The sequence below is a fragment of the Parasteatoda tepidariorum genome, chromosome 4, assembly GCF_982258835.1.
Source record: "Parasteatoda tepidariorum strain Cologne lab strain chromosome 4, Ptep-v5.0, whole genome shotgun sequence".
Taxonomy (NCBI): Eukaryota; Metazoa; Arthropoda; class Arachnida; order Araneae; family Theridiidae; genus Parasteatoda; species Parasteatoda tepidariorum.
This window is the reverse complement of record NC_141758.1, coordinates 96121194-96147574: the sequence shown is the minus strand read 5'-3', so window position 1 is coordinate 96147574 and position 26381 is coordinate 96121194. Positions and strand designations below refer to the sequence as shown.

The 26381-nt window shown below is 32.2% G+C and overlaps 1 protein-coding gene across 1 annotated transcript in view; it reads left to right on the top strand.

Moving 5' to 3' along the window:
* Positions 1-656: 656 nt before the first annotated feature.
* Positions 657-26381, top strand: part of LOC107454197 (uncharacterized) — a 71963-nt gene continuing 46238 nt past the window's right edge. The window contains exon 1 of the mRNA XM_043045840.3: positions 657-969. Within this exon, the coding sequence (XP_042901774.2) occupies positions 881-969 (89 nt within the window). The 5' untranslated portion in view covers positions 657-880. The remainder of the gene's footprint in view (positions 970-26381) is intronic.

The following is a 26381-nucleotide window of genomic DNA, read 5'->3' as shown; positions in this document are numbered from 1 at the left end:
CTTTTTTTCATATGTCTATAATTTTTCTTTGTTTTATTCTTCATTTTGAACTTATATATATATATATATATATATATATATATATATATATATATATATATATATATATATATATATATATATATATATATATATATATATATATATATATATATATATATATATATATATATATATATATATATATTACAGTATTATCCTTCAGCAAAAGCGAAAATGAATAAATAAAATAAAATAATGAATTCTGTTACAGGTTAAATCAATGACTCTTTATATTTCTAATCATAATTTCCCGTTAAATGAAAAAAAAAAAGAATTACAAAATATCTAAATGTTTTTATTCAGCCTTTTGACCTTTATGGATACGGAAGTGGACAGGTCATACTTTTGTAATACACCGTTTCGGGGTTCAAACAATATTTAAGAATTAAACGCATAAAAATATTATTTTGCATTAAAACATAAAACCATATAGTATCAAAAATAAAAAATTCAATTTGCACAATTAGCATCAAATACCTGAAAAAACAATAAATAAATAAATAAACGAATTAAAATTCCATTCGGATAAAATGCCGTTAGTATAGTATCTTGCCCTACTGAACTATAAATTTTACTCACCAAATTTGGCGAAGTGAAGAGGCAACCATTGGCGATGGTTGGAAACAGTTTTCTGTTTGCCATCGTTCGGTGATGCCGCCAACGTTTTCTTCTCTCTGATAGACGAGAAGGCAGAATCTATTTGCCGGTGTTCGTGCTGCGTTAGTGTGAAAGATATTGTTTTCTTTTTTTTCTCTCTCTCTCTGGAGAAGAAATTTTCAAATCAGCTGTGAAGAAGGTTTAAACGAAACCATAAAAAAACCGCGGAACTTTCGTGATCATGACGGAAAATTTAACAAAACTACCCGTTAAGAGCATTCTACGGAAGAGTTCGCTCACATTTATAGAACACGATGATTCTGAAATTCAGTAAGTACCTAATTTAAGATTTTAATGAGCGTTTAAATCTTTGATTGGGGGTCCACAAAATTGCTTTTGGAGCCGCTATGAATATGGTTTTATATTAATTTATAACAACTTGATTATTATTTATCAATTGATAATAACTTAAATATTATTAAAAGCAAGATCAATCTGTTTTAAAAATTGAACTAAAGTGCATATAATGTTTAAAAAGTACGAATATAAATATTTATGAATTGAAAAAAAAAAGAAGTTTTGAATTCGCTGTTTTTTTTCTTCTTTTTTTTTTTTTTTTTTTTTTTTAAGAATAAAATGATTGCAGGTTAGCAACTTTCTTTTGAAATTTTTATTTTTAATGTTTTACTTTATATGTATAGTTATTATTTCTTCAGTTTTTAAATAAACCTTTTGTTTATATTTGTTTTGAACAGGTTTTGGTTAAAGAAATTCGAAAAAAAAAATTTTAATTAAATTATTTATTCTATATATATTATCTCATTTTTTTCGTTCACGACCTTCTTTAGGGCCGTATCTTTTTCGCAGAGTGTGTATCCATTATTGAACGTAAGGACTAATAATGAAGCAATAATGCCAAAATTTGGATTTATAAAACGTGATTCATAGTAAAATAATGACAAGGTATTGTTATGAACCAGTTGTTGGAAGAATCGATCAAAAAAAGCAAGCAAAATCACCGCAAAATATATTTAACGAAAAACAATTTTAATTTTAGGCTTGAAACTCGCAGAAATCAACTATTACTTTAACAATAACTTACTACTAAATTTTTATTACCTAAAATCAGCTTTTTTATGGTTTTACCATCTATCTTTCAATTTCTCCTATCCATTTATAAAATTTAATTAAAGTAATTTTTAAAAAGGTGAACTTTTTTTTCCTTACACGAGTTTTCTTATTACTTGGAAATTTAAAATTTTTAAGAATTTGCGTAATTACTTTTCATGGATTAAAATCGCAACTCCAATAAAAAATTATAATTTTTCTTGCAGCAAGTTTCTGGAAGAATTTGTATCTTTAATTGTTTACCTGGTTTTCGCAAGGCAAAGAAAAAAAGGTTAAAAGGCTTCTACGTTTAAATAGTTTTTTTTTTTAAATTTATCTTTTATTATTAAAATTATTCTTAAGATTCACATTTATTACACATTTGTAAATAAATAGTAATAATGACAATAATTATTAAATAAGCCATTTCCGCAACAGCCAAGGGGGTGATGGAGGTTAAGGCTCCACCTTGGTGGTGGCAATGTGGTTAGCCCTGCGCACTCGCCACCTTTACTTCCCAAATGTCAAGCTGGTACCCACTGACCTGAAGCTAGGTGTGCTTTAAGTCTGATCTTACGCTATGCACAATGACAGTCAAGTGCCTTTACCGCCGTGCAATCACAGCTCATTATGTTATTGATATATTTTAGAAGATTATTATGATTTACTCTTAACTCTTTTGCCATTGTGAAATTTTCCAAAAATCGATGTTGATTAGTGTTTTGATTATTAATAATCTTTGTCTCGTGAGTTTAACTAGAGTTGAATATCGTTTGCTGTTAACCGTGGATTTAACTCTTCTACCCGCTCTTGCTAAAGTAAACAAAAAAGCACTTTCTTTGAATAAACATACCTTTTTTTTTCCTCGACAGATTCGGATTTCAGACCCCCAAAGTATAGGGGGTAGTCGCAATCTGGAAAATATGATCCCCATAGTTTGATCAGGAGAGCAGTCAGAAGTTTGGATTAATTCTTTTTGGATCCCTTTAAGAGATAATTTTACTTTTTGCAAATTTTCTCCATTTCTCGATAATATTTTAAGAGAGTTGAACATTTTTTACACGCAATTGTGAAATTCGTTTATCCAAAGATAATTCCACGCAAAAAAAAAAAAAAAACTTTTAGTAAATATTTATTATATTTTATTTAATAATAGTTGGAAAAAAATTTGTATATACAATTTTTTACATCGTTTTAAAGAATGTCATTTTACACGGAAAAATTTAAGCGAAATCGGACTTGAGAAATTTAATTTTGAAAATACAAATAAATTTGTCTTATTAGGTGAAATATTCGAAAAAGTGGATTTCGGATGATATGACATCTACAAATTAGATTAAGATTAAAGGTGCTTATTTTCGATTTTTTTTTAAAAATACCCTTTAGGGTGCTTTTTTATTGGGAGTTTTTAAAAAGTGCTTAATTTTCCCTTTTAGAAAATGAGATTTTTTTTTCTTTACCTTGTCGATTTTCGCCACGTATTATGCAAAAGCGTGGTTTTCACGTTGTACTTTCTATTTATTCAACGTTTTCACAATTCATTCAAGTCCCGCAGTGGACTGATCGTTAGGACACGGTTCCCAGCAGATTACCGAAGTCAAGCATCACTGGCTACGGTCAGTGTGTGGGTGGGTGACCACTTGGATCAGTCTGCGTAGGGACCGAGGGTGTGCGGTATTGGTCCTCGTTAAACTGTGCTACCGTAAAGTGCTCGAGTTCGCGCGCAGGTCGTCGGGCTACCGAAGCGGGGGTGCCATCCCCTCCGCAGAGGATCAAAATTGTGATGGCATGTCTTCGGATCATCCTCCGGGATGTTTCCCAGACCGTCGCCAATAGCCCATTGTGCAGCTCCAGGGCGACGTAAATTAACAACAGCAACAACAACACAATTCATTCAAACACAATTTCATTTCGGCATACCATCGGTCCGTAGCGTATGAAAGTTCCAATAATTTTACTTGTTTGATGAAATACTTGCGGGTCCACATGAGCTGAGTTCGGTGAGATTCTTGCACTCGCATGTGCAACTCTGCCCCATTTACAGTACTCTAATTAAAAGTAACCATACTGTAAGGTTTCCTACGCTTATTTATAAGGTACTTAGGTAGGTACTTCATTTACGTCGCACCAGAGCTGCACAATGGAGTTTCATTTGCATACTCGGTCGGTATTGGCGACGGTCTGGGAAACATCCCTGAGGATAATCCGAAGACATGCCATCTCTATTTTTGATCCTCTGCAGAGAGGATAGCTCCCCTACTTTGGTAGCCGGACGACCTACGCCCGAATTCGAGCACTTTACGGCAGAACAGTTTAACGAGGACCGATACCACTTACCCTCGGTCCCTACGCAGACTGACAAAATTTGTCACCCTCCCGCTTGTTGACCGCAGCCAGCGATGCTTAACTGCGGTGTTTTACTGGGAACCGTATCTCTACGATGATTTACTTTTTGCTAGGAACCGTGTCCACTGCTGGACGTACGAACATGCGGATAGATTCCCCAAAAGTACTTAAATTATGTATTTGAGTGAAAACATTTAAGACTTATATCAATTAAGTCTAAACTCCTGCGTCTTAATATTATGAAAGAAAGTTTTAAATAGCAAAAATCTTTCGTCGATGAGCTTAAAAAAGTTAAATAAAACTATTTTTTTTTAACGGCATGCACTGAACTTCGCCGTGGAAGATTCTGGAATTGTTGCTCGTTTTGCTTAGCCTGGCGAGCGAAGTCACAGAGGCGGGCAATATTACCTATGCCACACTGCCGCAGATATCCGCAACCACGTGTTTACCGTAGGTTAGGTTTCTTCATGTAAGACGTTCAAATTTTTTATGTGCTAATGTAAGATGGACAAATACCTTGTGAAGGCAAAATCTTCTTATCTGAAAATCTATCTATTCTCAAAATCTTCTTTATTACTGAATACTATATTATGAGTGTTGAGACATTTTATTTTCAAAACCGGGAATATTAAGCTTTGTAAAAATAATAAAAAATTACTTAAATTGAAAAAAAAATGTAGAGCCATATTGTTAAGTATATCGCAGTATTAAAATTCGGCACTAATCGGTTATGGCAGTGTTTCCCAAACTTATGACTTTTGCGTACCCTTTCTAAATTTTTCGTAACGCTGTGTAAAACTAATAAAAAAATGAATGTATTTTTTACTGTAAAAAAAAATTGCACTAAAGCTAAAAATCACAACTGGCTGTTGACACCCACTAAATATTAACTCTGCAAAAAATACGCAATCGGAAATTTTCATGGATAGCTTTGATTTTGAATAAAAATTTTTAAAATTTTCTTTGGTTGGAAGATATTTCGAATAAGAAAGCGTACCCCCTCTAAACTGTACTCGTACCCCTGGGGGTACGCGTACCACACTTTGGGAAACACTGGGTTATGGGAATCAAATGGGGTTCCTGTTAGCGACAACTTGGAAAAGTAGTCGCCAAAATAGGGTACCTATAATGGGGTTCGTGTTGGCGACAACTTGGAAAAGCAATTGCCAAAATAAGGTACCTATTACCGATAAGTACCGATTTTTCTTAATTTCACTAAAGTAAAAAGAACTTTTCGCAGAATTTTTAAATAACCTCATCATATCACATATGCTAATCTATTACATAATGTCAATTTATTTGAAACACAATTTGATTTTCCGAAAATAAAATTAAGAAGAAAAAAATATGAGCGCTGTCCGTGCCTAAATTATAAAAATTGAAAATAGAGCATGATTCTTTCCTTCCCGCGAATTCATTGTTAAAAGAGCAATTTGCAGTGCATTTGGGTAAATTTCTTTTCAGTGGCATTGAACTTCAGCCGTGATAGAATTCTAAAATCACTGTAAGCAAATAAAATTTTAAAAAAAATTCATAAGATTATTCTTAATGTTGGCATCGTGTTCAAATTAATAAAATTAAATTAACCTATTTCTTCCTCGTAAGAGTGCTACTTTCTAAAGAAAAAAATTGTAAAAAGTGAAAAAAAAGCGATATTTATAGGTCGATTGTGGTTTTTTTTTCTGCTTATAACGTATAATTCTCATCTAAGTCTGCGTAGTCTTACATTTTTTAAAAATAATATAATGAATGTTTAAAAATAATAAATAATTTATTCATTGTTAAAATACATTTTAACCCTTTACGGTACGGAAAAATGTTTGATGATTAGGAAAGGTTATAAGAATTGTAGTCATAATATTCACATTCATTGTGTTTATATTTTCTCAATTTTAGGTGATTGATTAAAAAAATCTTGTTATTTATAAGGTTAAAATTATTAAAATTTTTGATAAATACATAATTTTGTCATAAATAAGTGGTTTCACTATTACACTAGACTACTATGAAGATGAGTTCAGTGAGTTGGTTATGTATCAATAACATTTTATTGAATAATAACAAAAATGAATAATAACATTTTATTCTATAATAATTATTAAACAGTTATTTTTACATAGTTCTCGTCTGCATTACATCTCTTCTTATAGGTCTTTAAATTAAAATTAATTACTAATAAATTATATTAATTAATACATATAATATTAGTTAATATAATTTATGATATGTAATAAAATATATAAATTATAATCAATAATAAATTTAAATTAATTGCTAAGATATATTAAAAAACCTAACAAAATAAATTGTTTTAACTGCATATCATTTCATCTTGAACGTTATTTGAATTTTATTATGTTCATATTAGTCAATTATTAGTTGATTCAAACTTGCAACACGATATGATAGCGTTGTTGATATGAATTTTTGAAATTCTAATTAATTATATGGTAGAGTTACTTGGAATGCTGGTACCGAAGTTCTTTTTTTATTTTTTTTTATTAATAAATAATTTCTTCTCCAGATTCTTCTTCCTTTTTCTTTTTTAATTTTTCAAGCAGTCTAAACTTGTAAAAAAATAAAAAAACTTTCGAAACTGTATTTATGGTACATGAGATAAATAAGGTGATAGTTTAAATTTAAGAAAACGATTCCTGAATCATAAGTTAATTCAAATCGTTTGAAACTTATTCTGGCTAATCTTCTGACGTTTTTCCTGAAAAAGGAAACGAATATTTAAAAAATACATTTGATTTAAATAAAATTAAAAAAATAAACTATTTTAATTGTTTAAAACATTTTTAAGGGGAAAGCTGCCGTAAAAATCTCCTAAAATGTGACACCACATTCAAAAAGACCAAGTTTCAAATCATATAAATAATACAAAATGCTTTTTTCACAAAGCAGCATCTTTAATGTTCGTTAACTCATCAGTTGCTTTTATTTTCAGCCGATTACTCAAAAACTCGACAGTATTTAAACAATTAATGTTGTTTTGATTACACGTATCACTTCCTTTTTTTCTTTTGCATTTATAACTTTCGAATAATGAACTTCAGCTTTTAGGAATTTTTTTCTTTTGTTCAATGTAACAAAAAAAGGATGTCATTCATTATAAATATTCTTGTATTTCCTTTAACTTTGTAATATCTTTCAAATCTTTAGAAATGGAAAATCTTTAGAAAAAAAAAAAAAAAACTTCTCAGAAATTTTTGATTGTGCTTGTCTAAAATGCACCCCATTGCTTACAATATTAAAAAATTATTTTAAATTAGAAAACCCTTTTCGATTTATAATTAGCATTTTTCATAAAAATACGTTTTTTTTAATTAAAAAAAAGTATTATTATTATTTAAATTGTTATTCGTTACAGACTGGATTTGTATTTTTTTCCTTCAAATTTTGTGTTTCACGTTGGTTGCTTTTTATTTTATAATTTTATTACCGTCGTTCAACAGCCGGCCAAATTTTTGGTTTACGACTGCTAATGTTCAACTCCGTATCCTTGTAATTTTGAACCCAATACGGAAGACAAAGGAACTCCTGGATCAAATATTGGGGAATATTTACCTTGGTTACTTTTAATGGAACTAACCCACATTTGCATTAAAGGGAAAGGAAAAAAAAAACGAAATCCTCCCACGGTTAGCCTGACGGCAGGAGGACTCTATCCCATGATCCGTCTACCACTGAGAATATTTTACATTAGCACTGCGGTCGGTGCGAGCCGGGTGCGGAATTCGAATAAACCAGTCTTTGCCGGAATTCGAAAGCGGTTCACCTCATTGGGAGACGAGCGCTCTTTCCCCTAAACCACCACGTCTCACGTTTTTTTTTTTTTTTTTTTTTTTTTTAATAACCGTCGTTGAACAGCAGACCCAATATTTTTGGGTTTACGACTACTACTAATGTTCAACTCCGTAGCCTTGTAATTTTGAACCCAATACAGAAGACAAGGGAACTTCTGGATCAAGTACTGGGAGAAATTTGCTTTCGTAGAGGACTTTTTGATGCAACTAACCCGCATTTGCGTTACATGGAGAGGAAGACCACGAGAATTTCCCACGGTTAACCTGGTGGCAAGGGGACTCTAGCCCATGATCCGTCTACCATTGAGGATATTTCAAGTCAGCACTGTGGTCGGTGTAAGCTGGATGCGAAATTCGTATCGACCAGCCACCGCTGAGATTCGAACCCGGTTCACCTCATTGGGAGGCGAGCGCTCTATCCCCTGAGCCACCATGGCTCACGATAGTTGTTTGTCATAATTTAAATATACAGTGAAACCTTTAGAAATGACCACCTCTATGTAGCGACCTCCTCTATTACGACCACTTTTATGAGACACGGAATTTTTTGCCATTAAACTTGGTGTGAAGAAAACCTTCCAAAGAGACCATCAAAACCTCTCCTATCGACGGGACACACCTCTGCATCAAATGTGGAAAAGGTCTAACAAGGAAACACGAAAAAATATCAAAACAAAAAATATTAACCAAACAAATAAGTAGCAAATAAACGTTAAAATGTATTCAAAATATTTGTGTGAGATTTATATTTAGAGAGCTCTTTTTGACTATCTTTGGAACAACCTCTTGATGCAGAGGGCACTGAAGATGAGGTTATCAATGATTTTTTTTTTAGAGTTGAAAGTTAAATTAGGAAGAAAAAAAAGTTATTCTAGAAAAAACTGAGCATCTCAAACAAACCTCTCATTTCTTAAAGCTAACCAATTTTTATAATGAAATTAGATGCAAACTGAAACATAATTGTTCATTTATTTAAAATAGTTCTATCAGTCATAATTGGTAAATTTGTTTTTACTCATAATTACATTAGTAGGGATCATTTTTATTGAAGCTAAATTTTACTCATCAATTCGGTTTTTGACTAAAACACGAGGGACACTGACTGAAATTAAAAGTGTTTACAAAAAATCAAATATCAATCAATCGATAACATTTTGAAGTCAATGGAAGTTAACCCTAATAACGACCAACCTTCATTAACGATCATTTTACTGTGGAACAGAGAGTGGTGGGTCGCTCCGGAGAGGTTTCTTTGTACTTTGAAGACTATTAAATTACATAAAATAATACAAATAACTATTGAAATCTATTATTAATCATTGAGTAATTGACTAAACAAGCTAAATGGAATAAAACAGACTATACGTACAAACTTAAGTGCAAAAAGTTTTCAATTCGCATTAATATTTTCAAAGGTATGCTCAAAATTGCTAACATTATATGGCTTGGATCAATATTTCAAATACTCTCGTAGCTAAACTATTGGAGCGATATTTTCCAAATTAATGAAGAAATTATTGGAGCATAATGCATAGTTGACGACGATAAAATGAACTCGCTTTAAAATTGACGACGCATACGACCATGAAGTTTACTAAGTCTTCTTAAAATATTGTGATGCGTTTTATGCAATTTCGCTGTGGTTTCCAGTTTATTTAACGCATCCCCGGTGATATGTTTTAGCGTTTTAACTGCTAACATTTTATTAAGTTCCTGTAGTAATGCGTAATTAGTTGATTTTAAATGACCTTAGCAAACGATCTTAGCGCCATTTTCTTTTAACATAAAAGAATGAACACATATATATTTTCACTATCTAAAAGAGATAGGTTAAATATTATTTCTATATTTTATGCATGCCGCTCATATGAAACTATTTATTTACCTAAAAGAATTTTGATTTATTTCGTTTGATTTAGTGTTATTTTAATGTTTAAAATGGAAGAAAAGAACGCTCTTTTTTTCATTTTTTTCTTAACGATTTTGCAAGCAAACGATTTTGACTTTTATTTCTAAAAATTGTTTTTATTTAAAAAAAGGCGATATGTTTATTTTTTTACCGAGTTTATGAATTAAATTACTGGAGAAGATCAAAATTCCTTTTTAACTATTTAATAAATGCGTTGTGATTATGGATCTCTGGCATTTTTTATTGGTTACTTGATAAAGGAAAAGTCCAAATTTTCGATTTTTTTTGGACACTCCTTCTATATTTAATACTTTTTCAATTTACAAACAATTCTAAATAAGCATATATTTTTTTTGTAATTTACAGATTGTGCCCAATTTGATAGTTATGTTAAGTTACTATTTATGTTAGGGTTGCCAATTGGACACCTGCAAGTAAAAGCGTGGCTTTGTTTACATTAGCAGCTGTTCTTTCCATTCTATTTCGAGTTAGCTTACCCCGTCAAGTATCAATTCTCATAAGTGATACATTCTATAATCCTTCACAAAATTCTTTCACAATGATTTCAATTCTTGACCATCTATTTCTTATTTAACACAAGGCTCGAAGCCATGTAGAACATAAAGAAACTAATTATCCATCGAAGTTGCCAGGTGCGCAAAATAAAAATATATCTCTTGTTACAGTAAAATACATAAACAAATAATAAATCTAAGAAGGAATTATATTTTAACAAATTCAATACGCTTGACGGCACTTTATCTAATTAACTGCAAGTTAATTAGCATTCTAATTCATGTGGAGAAACTTAACTCAACTTTGACAAGCCATTTTGTTTATTTTGACGATCAGCGGGCGCTGACGTCATAGTTCACATGTGTGGGTATGATTGATCTTCTTCTTCTCGAAGTGCAAGTACCCAATTGAAAGATCAAAGTTGAACTATAAAACATGAATAATAATATATAAATATCATAAAAAATGCATCCATTATATAAAACATTAATTCGTTATTAAATTGTGTGGAAAGTATTAAGAAAATAGTGTAGAAGCACAAATTATTTTTATAAATTAATAATTTCTTGAAAAAAACGTATTGGAATCAGTGATTGAATTTTTTAGAGCACTTAAAGATGTTCGGCGTAAGGCAAAAATTTTACACTTAGCACGTAATAAGAATTATAACTAAAAATATAGAAACTGATACATCCAATGGGGCAATACAGACCCTCGACTCTGAAATACGATATCTGCTCTCGACTCGTGCCGACCACAGTGCAGACGTAAAACATCCTCAGTGTTGGATGGATCATTGGTTAGTTAGAATCTTCTTGCCGTCGGGCTAAACATGTGAGGTTTTTCTAGGTATTCCACACCATGTAACGTAGATGCGAGTTAGTTCCATCGAAACGTTCTCCACGAAGGTGAGTTTGTCCCAATGTTTGATCTAGGAATTTCCTTCTCTTCTTCTGGGTACTTTCCTCCTGGCTCCCCCTTTCCCTTGTCTTTTGGGTTGGTTTCGAAATTACGAGGCTACTGTCTTGAATATGGATTAAAGTAAACACAAAAATGTGTCATTTGTAGAAATCCCGTGAGGAACTGAAATAAAACTGGAATTTCGTAACTACTGAGAAACAGGAGGTTGCTCATTAAAGTAAACGGCAGAAAAATAATTAGAAGATCAGTTAATTTTTAAAAAATAATTTGGTTTTATTTTTCTTCAAGAATAACAGCCGGAAGTTTTGTGGTTTTTTCAGATGGTAGTTGCATTTTAGAAACATCATGTGTTGACATCATTAGTGCAAGAAGAATGATAAATTCTGTCTGCAGTGATCTTATAAACGATTAAAAATCGTATTGTCATCATGAGGAGAAATTCTATGTGATGATTAAAGAACGATAAATTCTACCATCAGGGATCAAGAAAAGATTAAAGATTGCATTCTGATCATGACAATAAATTCTATGTCATGAATAAAGAACTATAAATTCTGCCAACAGTGATCAAGGAAAGATTAAAGCTTGTATTCTGATCATGACAATAAATTCTAATTGGATATTAAAGAATGATAAATTCTACTGGTCGTGATGAAGAAAAGATTGATTAGTTGTAAAAAGAACGGATGGAAATTCTGATTGTGCAATATTTCACCACACGAAGTCCAACGAGTTAGTAAAAACGTAGTTAAGTCATTTAACATTTTAAACAACTTAAACTAAAGAGTTAAAAGAAAACATTTTATTTTTTTTTAAATACGCAGGTTGTTGTCCTCGCTTATACATTCACTATTTGGCGTGGACCTTCATCCCTGCAATAAATAAATATTTGAAATAAATAAAATAGTAATTTAATAAAAATAACTACAATTAAAAATTTATACATTTTTGACGAACTATTCTTACTGGTCTAGTGAGTTCAGAATATGTTCTAGTTGAGTTAAACATCTTAATGATGAGTCCACGAACAAAAAAGGCGAAATGGTTGAGAGAATTTTAATCACAGGCTATTCGAATGAGTGCATTGAAGTCTGTTTGTCATGGGCGCTAATCAATTACGGGAAGTAACATTACCAAATGTCATCTAATTTTCTTCTATAGACTGGCAAATACGAACTAATACGAAAGGATCCGTGAAAATTGAATAGATTAGTTGATTTCATTTGGAATTTCAGGATTTCATCTAAATTTTCTTCTACAGACTGGCGAATACGCACTAATACGAAAGGATCCATGAAAATTTAACAGATTAATTGATTTCATTTGGAATTTCAGATTTTTATAGAATTTTCTTCCATTGACTTACAAATACGAACTAATACGAGAGGATCCATGGAAATTTAATAGATTAGTTGATTTTATTCGGAATTTCAGAATTTCATCTAATTTTCTTTGATAGACTGGCAAATACGAACTAATACAAAAGGATCCGTGAAAATTGAATAGATTAGTTGATTTCATTTGGAATTTCACCTAATTTTTTTCTATAGACTGGCAAATGCGAACCAATACGAAAGGATTCATGAAAATTGAATAGATTAGTCGATTTCATTTGGAATATCAGGATTTCATCGAATATTCTTCTATAAACTGGCAAATACGAACTAATGCGCAAGGATCCATGAAAATTGAATATATTAGTTGATTTCATTTGGAGTTCCTTTAAATGTTTAAAATGGAACTAATAAAATAGTAATATTATGGGTATTTATCGGTTATAGGGATCATGATTCGCCCAACACGAAAGAAGAACGCTTGATTCGGGTTTACCAGGGTCGCACCGGCTACCGATAATAAGCAATAGGCGTATCAAATTCAACATTATCGCAATTATGAACGGCAGTAATAATTATTGAATGCAATAATACCAAAATTCAGGGCCCACGCTAAGTAATCGCCACCTCTCCAAATGAGAAAAAGTCGTAAATTTGGCGAATAAAGTTGTGTTTTGGCGAATGATTTTTTACACTGAGAAGAAAAATATATATTTACCTCGATGCTGAAAATTACGTCTAAATAAGTTTTTCTAAACAAATCAGTATTTTTAATTCGATTATAGTAATTTTTGGTAGATGCTCCGCATAGCAAATTAGAGTTTGGTCCGAATAATACAAGCCTGAAACAAACTACAGTAAAATAGTTTTCTATGCGGAAAAAATTAATCATAAAAAATGGTTAAAATTTGCATTTGGCGAAAACTTTCGAAAATTGGCGAATACTTTTGATATTTTGCTTTTTTACTGACTAATAATTTGAAATCCTTATAGCGCGGGCTCTGCATATTCATATCATGACATTATCGCGATCATTATGACAACAGCAATTTTTGTTTGCGATGATACCATGATTATTATTAATAACTATAATTATTGAAAAGGTTAATATCACGGTCATTATCGATTCCATAACTATCTAAAAGATAATATCGCGAATGTTAATAATAGGGTTATATTGCGAATGTTGATAAATTTTATTCAGATTGTGTTTCTAATAATCGCTTTACTGTGTTTCTAATAATATCAAATTGTGTTTCTAATAATCTCAGATTGTGTTTCTAATAATCTCAGATTGTGTTTCTAATAAACTCAGATTGTGTTTCTAATAAACTCAGATTGAGTTTCTAATAATCTCAGATTGTGTTTCTAATAATCTGAGATTATGTTTCTAATAATCTCAGATTGTGCTTCTAATAATCTCAGATTGTGTTTCTAATAATCTCAGATTGTGTTTCTAATAATCTCAGATTGTGTTTCTAATAATCTGAGATTATGTTTCTAATAATCTCAGATTGTGCTTCTAATAATCTCAGATTGTGTTTCTAATAATCTCAGATTGTGTTTCTAATAATCGCTTCACTGTGTTTCTAATAATCTCAGATTGTGTTTCGAATAATCTCAGATTGTGTTTCTAATAATCTGAGATTATGTTTCTAATAATCTCAGATTGTGCTTCTAATAATCTCAGATTGTGTTTCTAATAATCTCAGATTGTGTTTCTAATAATCGCTTCACTGTGTTTCTAATAATCTCAGATTGTGTTTCGAATAATCTCAGATTGTGTTTCTAATAATCTGAGATTATGTTTCTAATAATCTCAGATTGTGCTTCTAATAATCTCAGATTGTGTTTCTAATAATCTCAGATTGTGTTTCTAATAATCTCTGATTATGTTTCTAATAATCTCAGATTGTGCTTTGAATAATCTCAGATTATGTTTCTAATAATCTCAGATTGTGCTTTGAATAATCTCAGATTGTGTTTCTAATAATCTCAGGTTGTGTTTCTAATATTCGCTTTACTGTGTTTCAAACAATCTCAGATTGTGTTTCTAATATTCGCTTTACTGTGTTTCTAACAATCTCAGATTTTGTTTTTAAAGATCGCTTTACTGTGTATCGAATAATCTCCGATTGTGTTTCGAATAATCACTTTACAATTCCTTCGGCAATCCAATGGGCACCTAAGTTTTCTGTTTCATCCCTCTGAATTGTAATTCGCCAGATTTCTGCAATGGTTTTGCTGTTTCTTCGCTTAAATGTAAATTTTGCGTCCTCTTGCTTCACTTCTGTCTTTTTGCTTTCTTTCTTTTTATTTATTTATTTATTTTTTGACTAAGGTTTAAAAACTAATGTTAAGGGTAGTGTATATTAAAGGTTCGCTGTATACGTTACAACAATAAACAATTTGTTTCCCAAAAGGTGTCTTGTTGAGCATTATTTATTCATTTAAATTAAAAAAAAAGATAACTTTAAATTTAGAATTGTGGCGTAATTATCACTATAAATATTAAATACCAATCCACTAGTATATAAGACAATCTCGATGACTTCGTATCTTAGATGAAGATGAAAATACCCCCCACGGAATCGATACCCTGACAAATACTGTATCAGTCAGTTCTATCTTGAGGTACCTTTTGATAGATGAAGGTTGACATAGCCTTAAACTATATCTCCTCAGAACTATATCTCCTGTTTTTAGGTAGGTACGTACTTTATTTACATTGCACTAGAGCTGCACAATGGGCTATAGACGACGATCTGGGAAATATCGTTGAAGATGATCCGAAGACATACTATTACAATTTTGATCCTTATCTTTAGAAAACGATTTTATAAATTGAAGGAAAATGTGAAATCGTTTTCTGCAACCAAAAAAAAATTAAAGCAAGAACATATTGTTCAATTAGTGAGTTGAAATCTAACTATATTCCTTATGGAAAAATGAAATTTTTTTTCTTCATCTTTTAACGTTTGGGGACAGAGTTAATGTGATTTTAATTTGCCGACAAAGATCAGGTTGGTAAGTGAATATATTTTGTCCCAAATGGTGGAAATTTCAACCTCTAACCTAACGACTTACTCCAAAAGCGTTTCCGATCGCCGTCTCCAACAGAGCAAAACCTTCTTCTTCGTCTCCCAACCATCAATGATGTAGAAATCAATGGATGCGCATGCGCTAAAGCAATCCCGCCAACATAATCCGAAAGTGGGGGTGGAATAAAATCTGCATTTCTTTTCTCCTCTTCCCTTTCAAGACCAAACATTTTTTTTTTATTTATTATTATTTTGTTCAACCTTAAAGCAAAAGATTTTTATTCTTCTTCGTTCCACAACAGTTTTTTTTCTCTCAGTTTTTATTCCTTAAGTCAATAATATGCAGAGAGTTGTGGTGCCAAATATCTTTTTCATTCATGAGGGCCAAAGATGGTTCCTGTTACGCCTTCTTGTTCTATTCCATTCGAACTATTTTCTTATTCAAATATCTGAGGGTTTTAGTATTTGAACTTAGGGTGGGCCGGAGTATAACGAAATATTACACATATGTAAAAATATATGAAAAAAAGAAGAAGAAATATGTATTATTCAACATATTAATGTTCAGAATTACGTAAAATAATATGCAATCATTGCAGTTCGAAATGTAAGGTATAAAATTTTTTTAATCATATTAAAGTTTGTATTTTGCTATATAGAATTACGTGCTTTAAGATGATGCTAAAAAATTGTATACTTTACCATTCAAAATTTCTTTGATTATTACTTAATGAATTAATTAAAAAAAATAACGAATATTTACTAGAATTTATTTTTGCATCGAATTTTCTTTTGGCAAACCAATTTTATAATCGTGTGCAAAAAATTTTCACTTCGTTTAAAAAGTTCGAAAAAAACTTAAATTAACATTAAGGGGTCCGAACTTTGAACCCCTGTTCTAAGCAAACTATCGGGAGCGTATTTATTAGACAGCGAATACTCCCTATATAATTGGGGTCAAAAATCCGAATCCGTCGAAATTTTTTTTTATTCAGAGAAAATACGTCTTTGTGTCTGACTTTGTAACTGAAAATATATTATTATAAATATATATTTGTAACTGATAGTTTATTTGAGGTCACCCTTCGAACCATTGAGATTGAGAAAGTGAAAATCTGATCATCAGATCAAATGTTATTCAGAAGACTCCCTTTAGAAGAGTAGAAGATCCAGAAGAAGAACCTATTTAGATTCGTTATTACCTTTTTCAAACCCAAATATATTAATTTTGTCGGGTTTACAATAATCAAAAATTGACACAGATAAAATTTGTTAAAATGTTTGATAACTGTTAGACCTTGCTTTTTAAATTGAATCAAACCCAAGTTTTTCATTGAAATAGAGAGGGTTTGTTTAATCAAATTAATTCTTAGTTTTCAAATATTTCTCGTTTTAAATCATATCCTTATATTTCAATGTAATTTTTTAAAACTATTTAGTTACGTGAATCAATGATATTAATATTTGTTTATGAATAGTATGGTGACAATTTTTTTTAAAAAAGTGAAGCTATTTACGATCATTCAATATCTTCTATGAGTTTAAACAGTGGTTAATATATAAATTTACATTTAGAAGTATTATTAAGTTAGAATATAAACTTATATTTTTGTCTAATATACTGTGATATAAGTATTTTATTCTTATTTTTAAGTAACTGAAGCTGTCGTGGCACTCTTTGTTTAAAGCCTATCCACCGCGACAAGGTGGTGCCACATCGGATAGGGTCGGTTTTTAATTGTCCCGCCAAAAACCGTATAAAAAGCAGATAGTGATTCGATTTTTAATTGTCCTTCGGCCAAAAATCGTGTAAAATGCAAGAAATATTTTGATTTTTAATTGTCTTAAAGCCAAAAATCACAGAAAAAGCAACTGCAAGAAAAGGTCCGGACACAGCGTAACCCTCAGAACATGCTGATGCTACTTATCACGGACATTCAGAGAGATTAAATCAATCTCTCTGGGCCATACAGAACGATTACTCTGTCTGGCTCAGAAAATCCAATTGCAAGTGAACAATGTTCACCCTGTCCAACGCTACGCATTGAACAGCAATTGAGTTTGGAAAAGAACTTGCAGATCTTTCTAAACCACTTCATAATGTCAGTGGGTATTTAAAACGCTTTTTTTGAAAAGAGCTTAATAAGAACAAGTTGATCGCACCACTATCAAAATGGAAATGACTGAAACAAAGCAATGTTTCGTTATTAATCTTGTAACAATTAAATTAGAGTATTGTTGGTAAGGAAATTAGGAAGTTTTTTTGTATTTAAACAACAAATGTAAACAATGAGAAAGCTAATTGTTGAAATGAACTGTAAGTTAAAATTGTTTTATTGTTGAGCACAAGCTTGGTGTGCAGATGATCAGTTCCAATGAAACGGGAAAACACTTTTAAAAATGTCACACTTAGATAAGAATAAGCGTTCGGGATATAATTTTTTTAATACGTACAATAAAAACCCGATGTAACGAAAACAGCATACAACGATAAATCCATTATTGTCACTATTCCAATAATCCACTAGTTTCCGTCAAAATATTAGTATTAAAGATACAAAAACTGTATATTTATGACAAGATAGCCCACTTTCGCGCGACTAACTTTTTTAGGGTTTTCTGTCGTTTATGTGAACAAGCCTATACGAAAAAGGGGAAAATGTGGAAGACATCTTTATTTCTTTTTAAAAATAATTATTATTTATTTATTTGAAAAATTAAAATAGGGGTGGAATAAAATTTGCATTTCTTTGCTTTTCTCCTCTTCCTTTTCGAGACCAAACGTTTTTTATTTTACTTTGTTCTAACTTAAAGCAAAAGATTTTTATTCTTTTCCGTTTTACTGAAATTTTTTTTACTCTCTTTTTCTTTTTTAAGTCAATATGCAGAGAGTTGTGGTGCCAAATATCGTTTTCATTCATGAGGGATAAAGATGGTTTTAATTTAATTTATGGAAACATGTTAACCTTTTGCCTAAGGCGCCTGATAGTACCTGCTATCTGGACCATCAGTTGTACCAGCAGTAAACAAAAGGTTAAAGAGTACAGTCACACATGGTTTGAAAAAATCAGTGTCAGTCAGAGAAAAAAATAACAAACGATCGTTTGGTAGCCCGACGACCTATGCACGAATTCGAGCACTTTACGGTAGAACAGTTTAGCGAGTACCGAAACCGCGTACCCTCGGTCTCTAAGCAGACTGATCTAAGTAATCACCCTCCCCCTTACTGACCGCAGCCAGTGATGCTTGACTTCGGTGTTCTACTGAGAACCGTGTCTTTGCGATCAGCCCACTACGGGGCCAAGAAAAAGACGGGGAAAGATCACTTGGTATTAGATTTAAAGAAGTTGTAAAATGACCATTTAAAGCCCTCATTTCTCGAGTGACACTAATTACGCAAATGCGGGTTAGTTCCACCAAAAAGTCCTCCACGAAGGCAAATTTCTCCTAATACTTAATCCAGGAGTTCCCTTGTCTTCTGGATTGAGTTCAAAAGTCTGGCTGCGGAGTTGAGTATTGCGGGACAACCCCAACAATTGGGTCCGCTGTGCAACGACGGTTATGAAATTAAAATAAGACGTGAGACAGAAAAACCACCTTAATGACGACATTCCTGGTAAATTAAACTAGCAGACTCATTTATATTCTTTCTTAAAATGACCCCTACTGGCAACTTTAGCTAAGCTTTGGAAAATATATAAGAGAGTCCCTCTAATAAAACTCATCTTAAGATCAATTACTATCAGTTTTAAGGACATTGCGTGAGGCTTTCTTCTTCAATTTTATCCTAAGTAGAAATTAACCTTTCGTGACAAACGATGAGCTCTGTCTTCTTTTAGCAAACGATAAAATAAAAAAAAATAGCAAACGATAAAAAAAAAAGAAGAATTAGAAAAAACGGACATTTTGTGAAGAAACTTATGTCACTGATGTTAAGGAAAATGTATTTTTAATAGAAACAGTTTACAATTTATTTTCTACATCGAAGGGTTCTTTTGATGTTTGGAAACAATAGGAAATTCAGGCGTTCTTTTTCATTTTTTGACGTTTATGTCTAAATTCAGTATACATATAATAACTGATGATTTGTTCGATAAAGACTGCGAATAAACTTTTTTTTCTTCGTCTTAACCATATGGCATGTGCAACCCAGGGCTAAAGAGAATACAAGGGCTAGTTCACACCGCTCTTAGAGCTGAAGCTACGATTTCCCTCCTCATGACGTCACTGTGTCCACAGATCTCGGAGATCGCAAGCAAAGATATGATAACTTTGCATCTTTCTCTTTGTAAAAATAAGTTAGACTTTTTCTGGTTATTAGCCTTCAAACTTTACGTAATTAACACATTATTTCAGTTCATAAACATAGTTCAAAAAAACTTTCTTGGTTATTATATTAAAAAAATACCATTTTAAACTTATAAAAAATTTTTGCTAGTTGGTGAAAATGACGCGATAAATACTTTATTTTAAAAAGTTCAGTTTTAACTTTAACTATTAAGAAAAATGAAGGCATATATCGACACTTTTTTTTATGTACATATTCTTTTATAAAGATAAGTTAAGTTAAATTTAGAATCCCTGATTTTAAAATATGTCGTTAATAGCAATTTGTTCATACTTAATCATTAGGAAACATCAACCTTAAACGCTAATTACTGAAACAAAATAATAATTTAGGTTCATAATGACATTAGAAATTTTACAATTGTTTATAGACATTTAAATTTACGATGATATAATTTATAGATATTTAAATTGAAGAGAATATAATTTTTAAAAAAAATCATAAATATTTAGAATAACTACATTAAAAAATATGTTATGAAATTAGGAGAATTTCAACAATGTACTATATATTTTACTTATACTTTTTACTTACATTTTAATTTTCTTTGACTTTATCTATTTTTTAATTCTTTTCACCTGCCTTTCTTTATGAAGTAACGAGGCGGTTTCTATTTAGATAATGAATTTTTATAAAAGTTCTTTACGACAGAATAAACGTATTGCTGTTTTATACTAACTGTATCATTTCGAAATCCATTCTTTACGTAGTTGTTCATTTACTTTAGGGAACACGCGAAAAATTAAACTTTTTCCTTTTGTTTTTATATCAGAATTTTTGCAAGTTGCAATCGCGCAAACTGGCATTTCGATAATAGTTTTAAATTCTTGTAAATTCACTGCAAAAACTGAGGAAAGTCATTATAGAAAATAACAAATGTCTTAGAATATCTCGCAAAAAGAAATGATCCAATATTAGTTAGAGCTAGTAAGGCCAAACGCTCCGTTCTTGAAGTAAAAGTGCAAGCTTTGCGCCAAAGTGACGTCACTAGAGTGACGTCGGAGTATCGGCGCGGCGAGAGATACTTCAAAGGAGTGAACCAGCCCTTCTATTCTCTTTAGCCCTGTGTGCAACCTAGCTTTGACCTTTTACATAAATACTTTTCCTTTTTTCTTTTATAAAACACTTTATCGTTTGCTTAAAATAACTTTTTCAGAAGAGAAGAAATACTCGCACAGTTTAATAGCGGTTACGTTCTATCATATTTGATTCGGTTAGCAAAAATTGGCATTTTAATGTTGCCATCAAAGGATCTCAAATCACAAAAGACTATGGAGAAAAATGCGAAAATGTTACTCTGAAATAAATGCTTTAAACCGTTTTAGGTCTTAAATTTTTCTTTTTCTTCCGCTTTTAAATTTTTTTATTTTATTTTAGTGTTTTATTCTTCTTAGTTTTGGTCTGTTAGTTTAATTCTATAAGTGGTCAAAATTTTGATCAGCAATCCTTGCACCATTTAGAAATGCTTTAAAAATTTATATTCGTATTAGACTGTGGTTAAAATGTAAGCAAACTAACTAATCAGAAAGTGGTCGGTTAAAACTTTAACAATAATGCCACATTTCTGTTTATATTTTATAACCAAAGTTGAACAGCCGACCCAATTTAGGGTTTACGACTAAATGTGAGCCTGCGGCCCTTCTTACGAAAAAGGCTATTCACCGATTTAATAAAAATAAATAAATAGGGAGATTTTACCCGTGTAGTAAATGGTGACTGATGCACGTTAAATTTGTCGAGTCCCAAAGTCCTCCATGTTCTCATAAATCAATACCTCTGGGGGTACTGATGCAGGAGTTGCCTTGTCTTCAGGATTGGTTCAAAAATTACAAGGCTACGGAGTTGAACATTAGTAGTCGTAAACCCAAAAATGGGATCGGCTGTTCAACGATGGATATAAAATAAAATAAAATAAAATATAAAAAATATGGAGATTTCACAAATTTGCGTTAGCTTTCGTACGCAAGATTTCAAATAATTGCGCATGAGCATTTCAAGTGCGCATGCGTCAGTTCTGATTAAATACACGTACGAACGTGAAAAAATATCTTAACTTACGTAAGTGAAAAGTAGAGATTTTGAAAAATTCCGTAAGTTAAAAACGCTAACGTAGTGGAATATCATTTTAACTTCGACTGCAAAATCAAAACAAACATTTACAATGGACGTAGACTAACTCTTTAAAGATGTGGCATACGATTTAAAATGGTTTGCTCTACGTAAAACTGTGGTTCTGTAGGCAGAGAAATTTGGCAGATTTATAGACTTTAATAAATTCAGCGATAAAGAATGCAGCTCTCTCTTTCTCGCATGCCTGTGAAGGCAGAGGGGTGCGATTGAAATGTTATTCAGTGGCGCCATCTATGGCCAAGAATTCGACTTCTGCCACACCCATACGTCACACCCCTTTATAGCGCAGACCCATTCATACATCCATTCATTCATCCACAGATCTTAATTTTGACCTGAATCAGAGAACGATCGATCTCCAACCCAGTACCCCCAGAGGTAATGATTTGTTATGAGAACATGGAGGACTTTGCGGCTCGATAGATTTAATGTGCACCAGTCTCCATTAACTACATGGGGAGTCTTCGTGGATTTTTTTTAAAAAGTGCTTAATTTTCCCATTTCGAAAATAAGATTTTTTCTTTACCATGTCTATTTTCGCCACGTATTATCAGGGATCTGTTTAGAAGAAATTTGGGTCCGTTAACGGACCCTTTATAAAATATCTTTTCATAAAAACGGACCCTTCACAAATTTGTTTATCTTCATTATTGTTTTGTTAATCGAATAAACTCTTCCCGGTAGCGGGGGGAGGGGATAAAGATGGATGTTAATGAATTAAGTTTTGTCTTCGGCAAACGCTTCTTCCATTATTCGTCCGAAATGAATATTCTGCTTTCATCAGTATAGGCTAAATACCAAATATTTGTATGTTGCATCTCTAATTTAGAAGCAGCAATTGCTGTTTATTTTTGAAAATTTAAATTTTTTTATTATAATATTACAGTGTTGAGCATCATGTTGTATCTATTTACAATTTAAAAACTCATAGAAAAAAATTTTTTTTTGCATTAAACGGACCCTATTTACTCAAATTCATAAAAGCAAGACCCTGGTTGAAAGAATGTGACTTTACAAGTAATTTTTTCACAATTTTACAAAAACAGGACCTTTCACAAAATGTCTGGACAGACCCCTGATTATACAAAATCGCAGTTTTTCACATTGTTCTATTCAACGATTTCTATCATACATCTATAATTATTTTTCTATCGTTACTATTCATTTATCTATTTTAGAGCTCTATTCAACGTTTTCACAATTCATTCAAACACAATGCATTTCGGCGTTGAGTCGTTTCGCAGCATATGAAAGCACCAATCATTTTACATGTTTGCTGAAATACTTGAAATGGAACCGAAAAATCTCTGATCATTTTATAATGGCTAATATAATCAGAAAAGAGTTCTTTGTCAGAAACTACTTATTTTATCATGATCATGTAAAGCCATGAAAAATTATTTTGTTACTGTAGATACTGCTTAAAAATATTTTTAGTGCTTAAAAAGCTCTTAAAAGGTGCTTATTTTTTGTTGAAAGATTTGGCTACGCACCCTGAATAATAATTGTCGAAACTTTTATTTAAACAGGCTTAGAAACGCCTGTTTTATCGTAGCATTACGAATTGGTCGACTAAAGAAAGTATTAAATTATAATAAAACAGTCGTTTCTGGACTTTTTAGAATGTAATTTCCGTTAATTAGGGATAATCTTTTATTCCATCAGTTGTTATGTTATAAAATAAAATTTAATTTTAAATGAAATAACCTTAGCTATAATCGTTAATTTAAAAAAACGATGGCTCCTAGTACTAAAAGGCTAGGAGCCATCCCCTCTGCAGAGGATCAAAATTGCAATGGCATGTCTTCGGATCATCTTCAGGGGTGCTTCCCAGACCGTCGCCAATAGCCCATTGTGCGGCTTTAGTGCGACGTCAATAAAGTACGTAAGTACATAAAAAAAAAACTATCTCCTTTTCTTTGTAAGCATTTAATTAAAAATAATATTTTGAGTGAATCAACTACTGATTTCGTAGCTCTGATTCAAACAATATTAAGGAAGCTATTAAATATGTGAATCGATTCTATTCTTTTTTAGTCTGAAGTTAGTTAAGTAAATTCTTCTTATTTCCATAAATGGGAATAAATTAAATTCAACACTTAAATTGAAACGTCAATTGCATCAATCTCAATTAAAATTTCCTAAACTAATTCTCCAACTATTAAAAGTCAGCGTTGCTAACACAAATATCATCTTAGTTTTTTGCAACCCCTGAAAAAAAAATCGCTAATCGGAAATAAATGTTGTATTTTAATTAAAACTTCTCTCACCGCGGGCTTCCATTTAAACTATCATTTTGTTCATTATTTTGTCCACACTTGTAACAAAAAGCTATTTTATTTAATCTCGGCAGGTGCAAAAAAAAAAAGTCATTATCCTACTTACACTAAAAAACGGGAGCACATCTCATATCTTTAAAAGATCGTAAATCGTAATAAAAAATAAAAAAAGAAGACAAAATAGTCTGATATTGTTTTCGTTGATGGCAATAGCCTTCTACTGCTAAGTGACAAATTGCATAATTTAGCTTTCAGCGCATAAGAGTAGCTACTACGATTATCTGTGATAGTGGGGAAAAAATGCCGAAAAAATAAGAACTTTCTAAATAAATATTTATTTAAATTATACAAATAAAACTGTTTTATTTTAAATTAATAAGGGCAGACGCATCTTTTTATCTCATTTCATATTTAAATGGTTATCTTCAATTTTCAAGAGCCACTTTTTTTTTTCATTTGAGTACTTTATTAAAACATATTTACTGAACTAAATTCCCATAGAGGGCCAGGGCCTACTGTGCCCATCTCAGTTTTCTTGACCTTGGGCTCTGGGGTGCAGGAGCAGATGTTCCGGTCAGGTGGTCAACCGAAGGCGGAACCCCCATTGTTTAGTTCCCAAGCATGCTTAGTACTCATTTATCGACCCACTGAAGGGATGAAAGGCTGAGTCAACCTTGCCCGGCTCGAGGATCGAACCCAGGACCTGTAGCACGGGAGCGCTACCACTCAGCCACCGGGCGTCAAAATATTTACTAGTATATTTTTCAAATTAAAAAAAATATATATATACTAGTAAAATATTTACTAGTATATTTTTCAAATTAAAAAAAATATATATATACTAGTAAAATATTTACTAGTATATATACAGGGTGTCCCAAAAGGTCGTTTACAAACTTAACATGCTGGTCTGTCATATCATGATGAACAAGATTTACATAGGAACTTGTGTCCGAAAATTAAAACTGAGACCTCTAGAGGGCGATAAGTGCAGGTTTGGATGAGGAGAGAAAAAATGATATCGATAGCGGTGTTAATATGATTTTTATTATAAAACAACATTACATCACAGCAAATGCTCAAAATTCCTTCCATTCGCCACAATGCACGTTTCACAGCGTCGGCGCATGGATTCACGAACCCGTTCAAATTGGCCAGGACAGTCACGGACACGTGCTGCCGCTTCCGCTATAAGATCCATGTCCGATGTTACAGGTGTCTCTTACACTATGGACTTCATGTGTCCCCACAGGTAGAAATCCAGGGGAGTCAGGTCGGGGGATTGCGGCAGCCATGGGACTGGTCCGCCTCCACCGATCCAGCGATTAGGATAAATCCTATCGAGGTATTCTCGAACAGCGTAGCTAAAGTGGGCAGGCGCTCCATCATGCTAAAACCAGATGTTTCGGCGTGTAGCGGCTGGAACGTCACCCATCAGATCCGTCAGAACTCTTTCTAAAAAAATGCGATAGGTATTTCCGTCGAGGCGTTCAGGTAGAAGGTAAGGGTCAACCAACATGTCACCGATAATACCAGCCGTAACGTTTACGCTGAAACGTTGTTGATGTGCATGGGCACGTGTACATCTTGGGTTTTCATGCGCCCATACGTGCATGTTGTGCAGGTTCACGACACCATCCCGTGTAAAGCAGGGTTCATCAGAAAACAAAATCCATGATGGAAAATCTGGCTGTGCGACCCGCTGTTGCAAATACCAGCGTGAGAATGCAATGCGTTTGGGATAATCGTCAGCGCACAATGCCTGTACTTTTTGGAAGTGGTAAGGGTGTTGCATGTCATCGTGCAGTATGCGCATTATGGTGGAACGAGCTACACCCAAGACACGTTCGCCTTCTCGGAGACTTCTTTGCGGGTTGATGGCATACTCCTGTAGCACGGTTTCCTCTACGACAGGTGTGCGTGTAGCATGTTCTCGACCGATGTGGCTACGTGCTACGAAAGCACCTGATTCACATAATCTGCGGTGTAATCGTCCAAACAA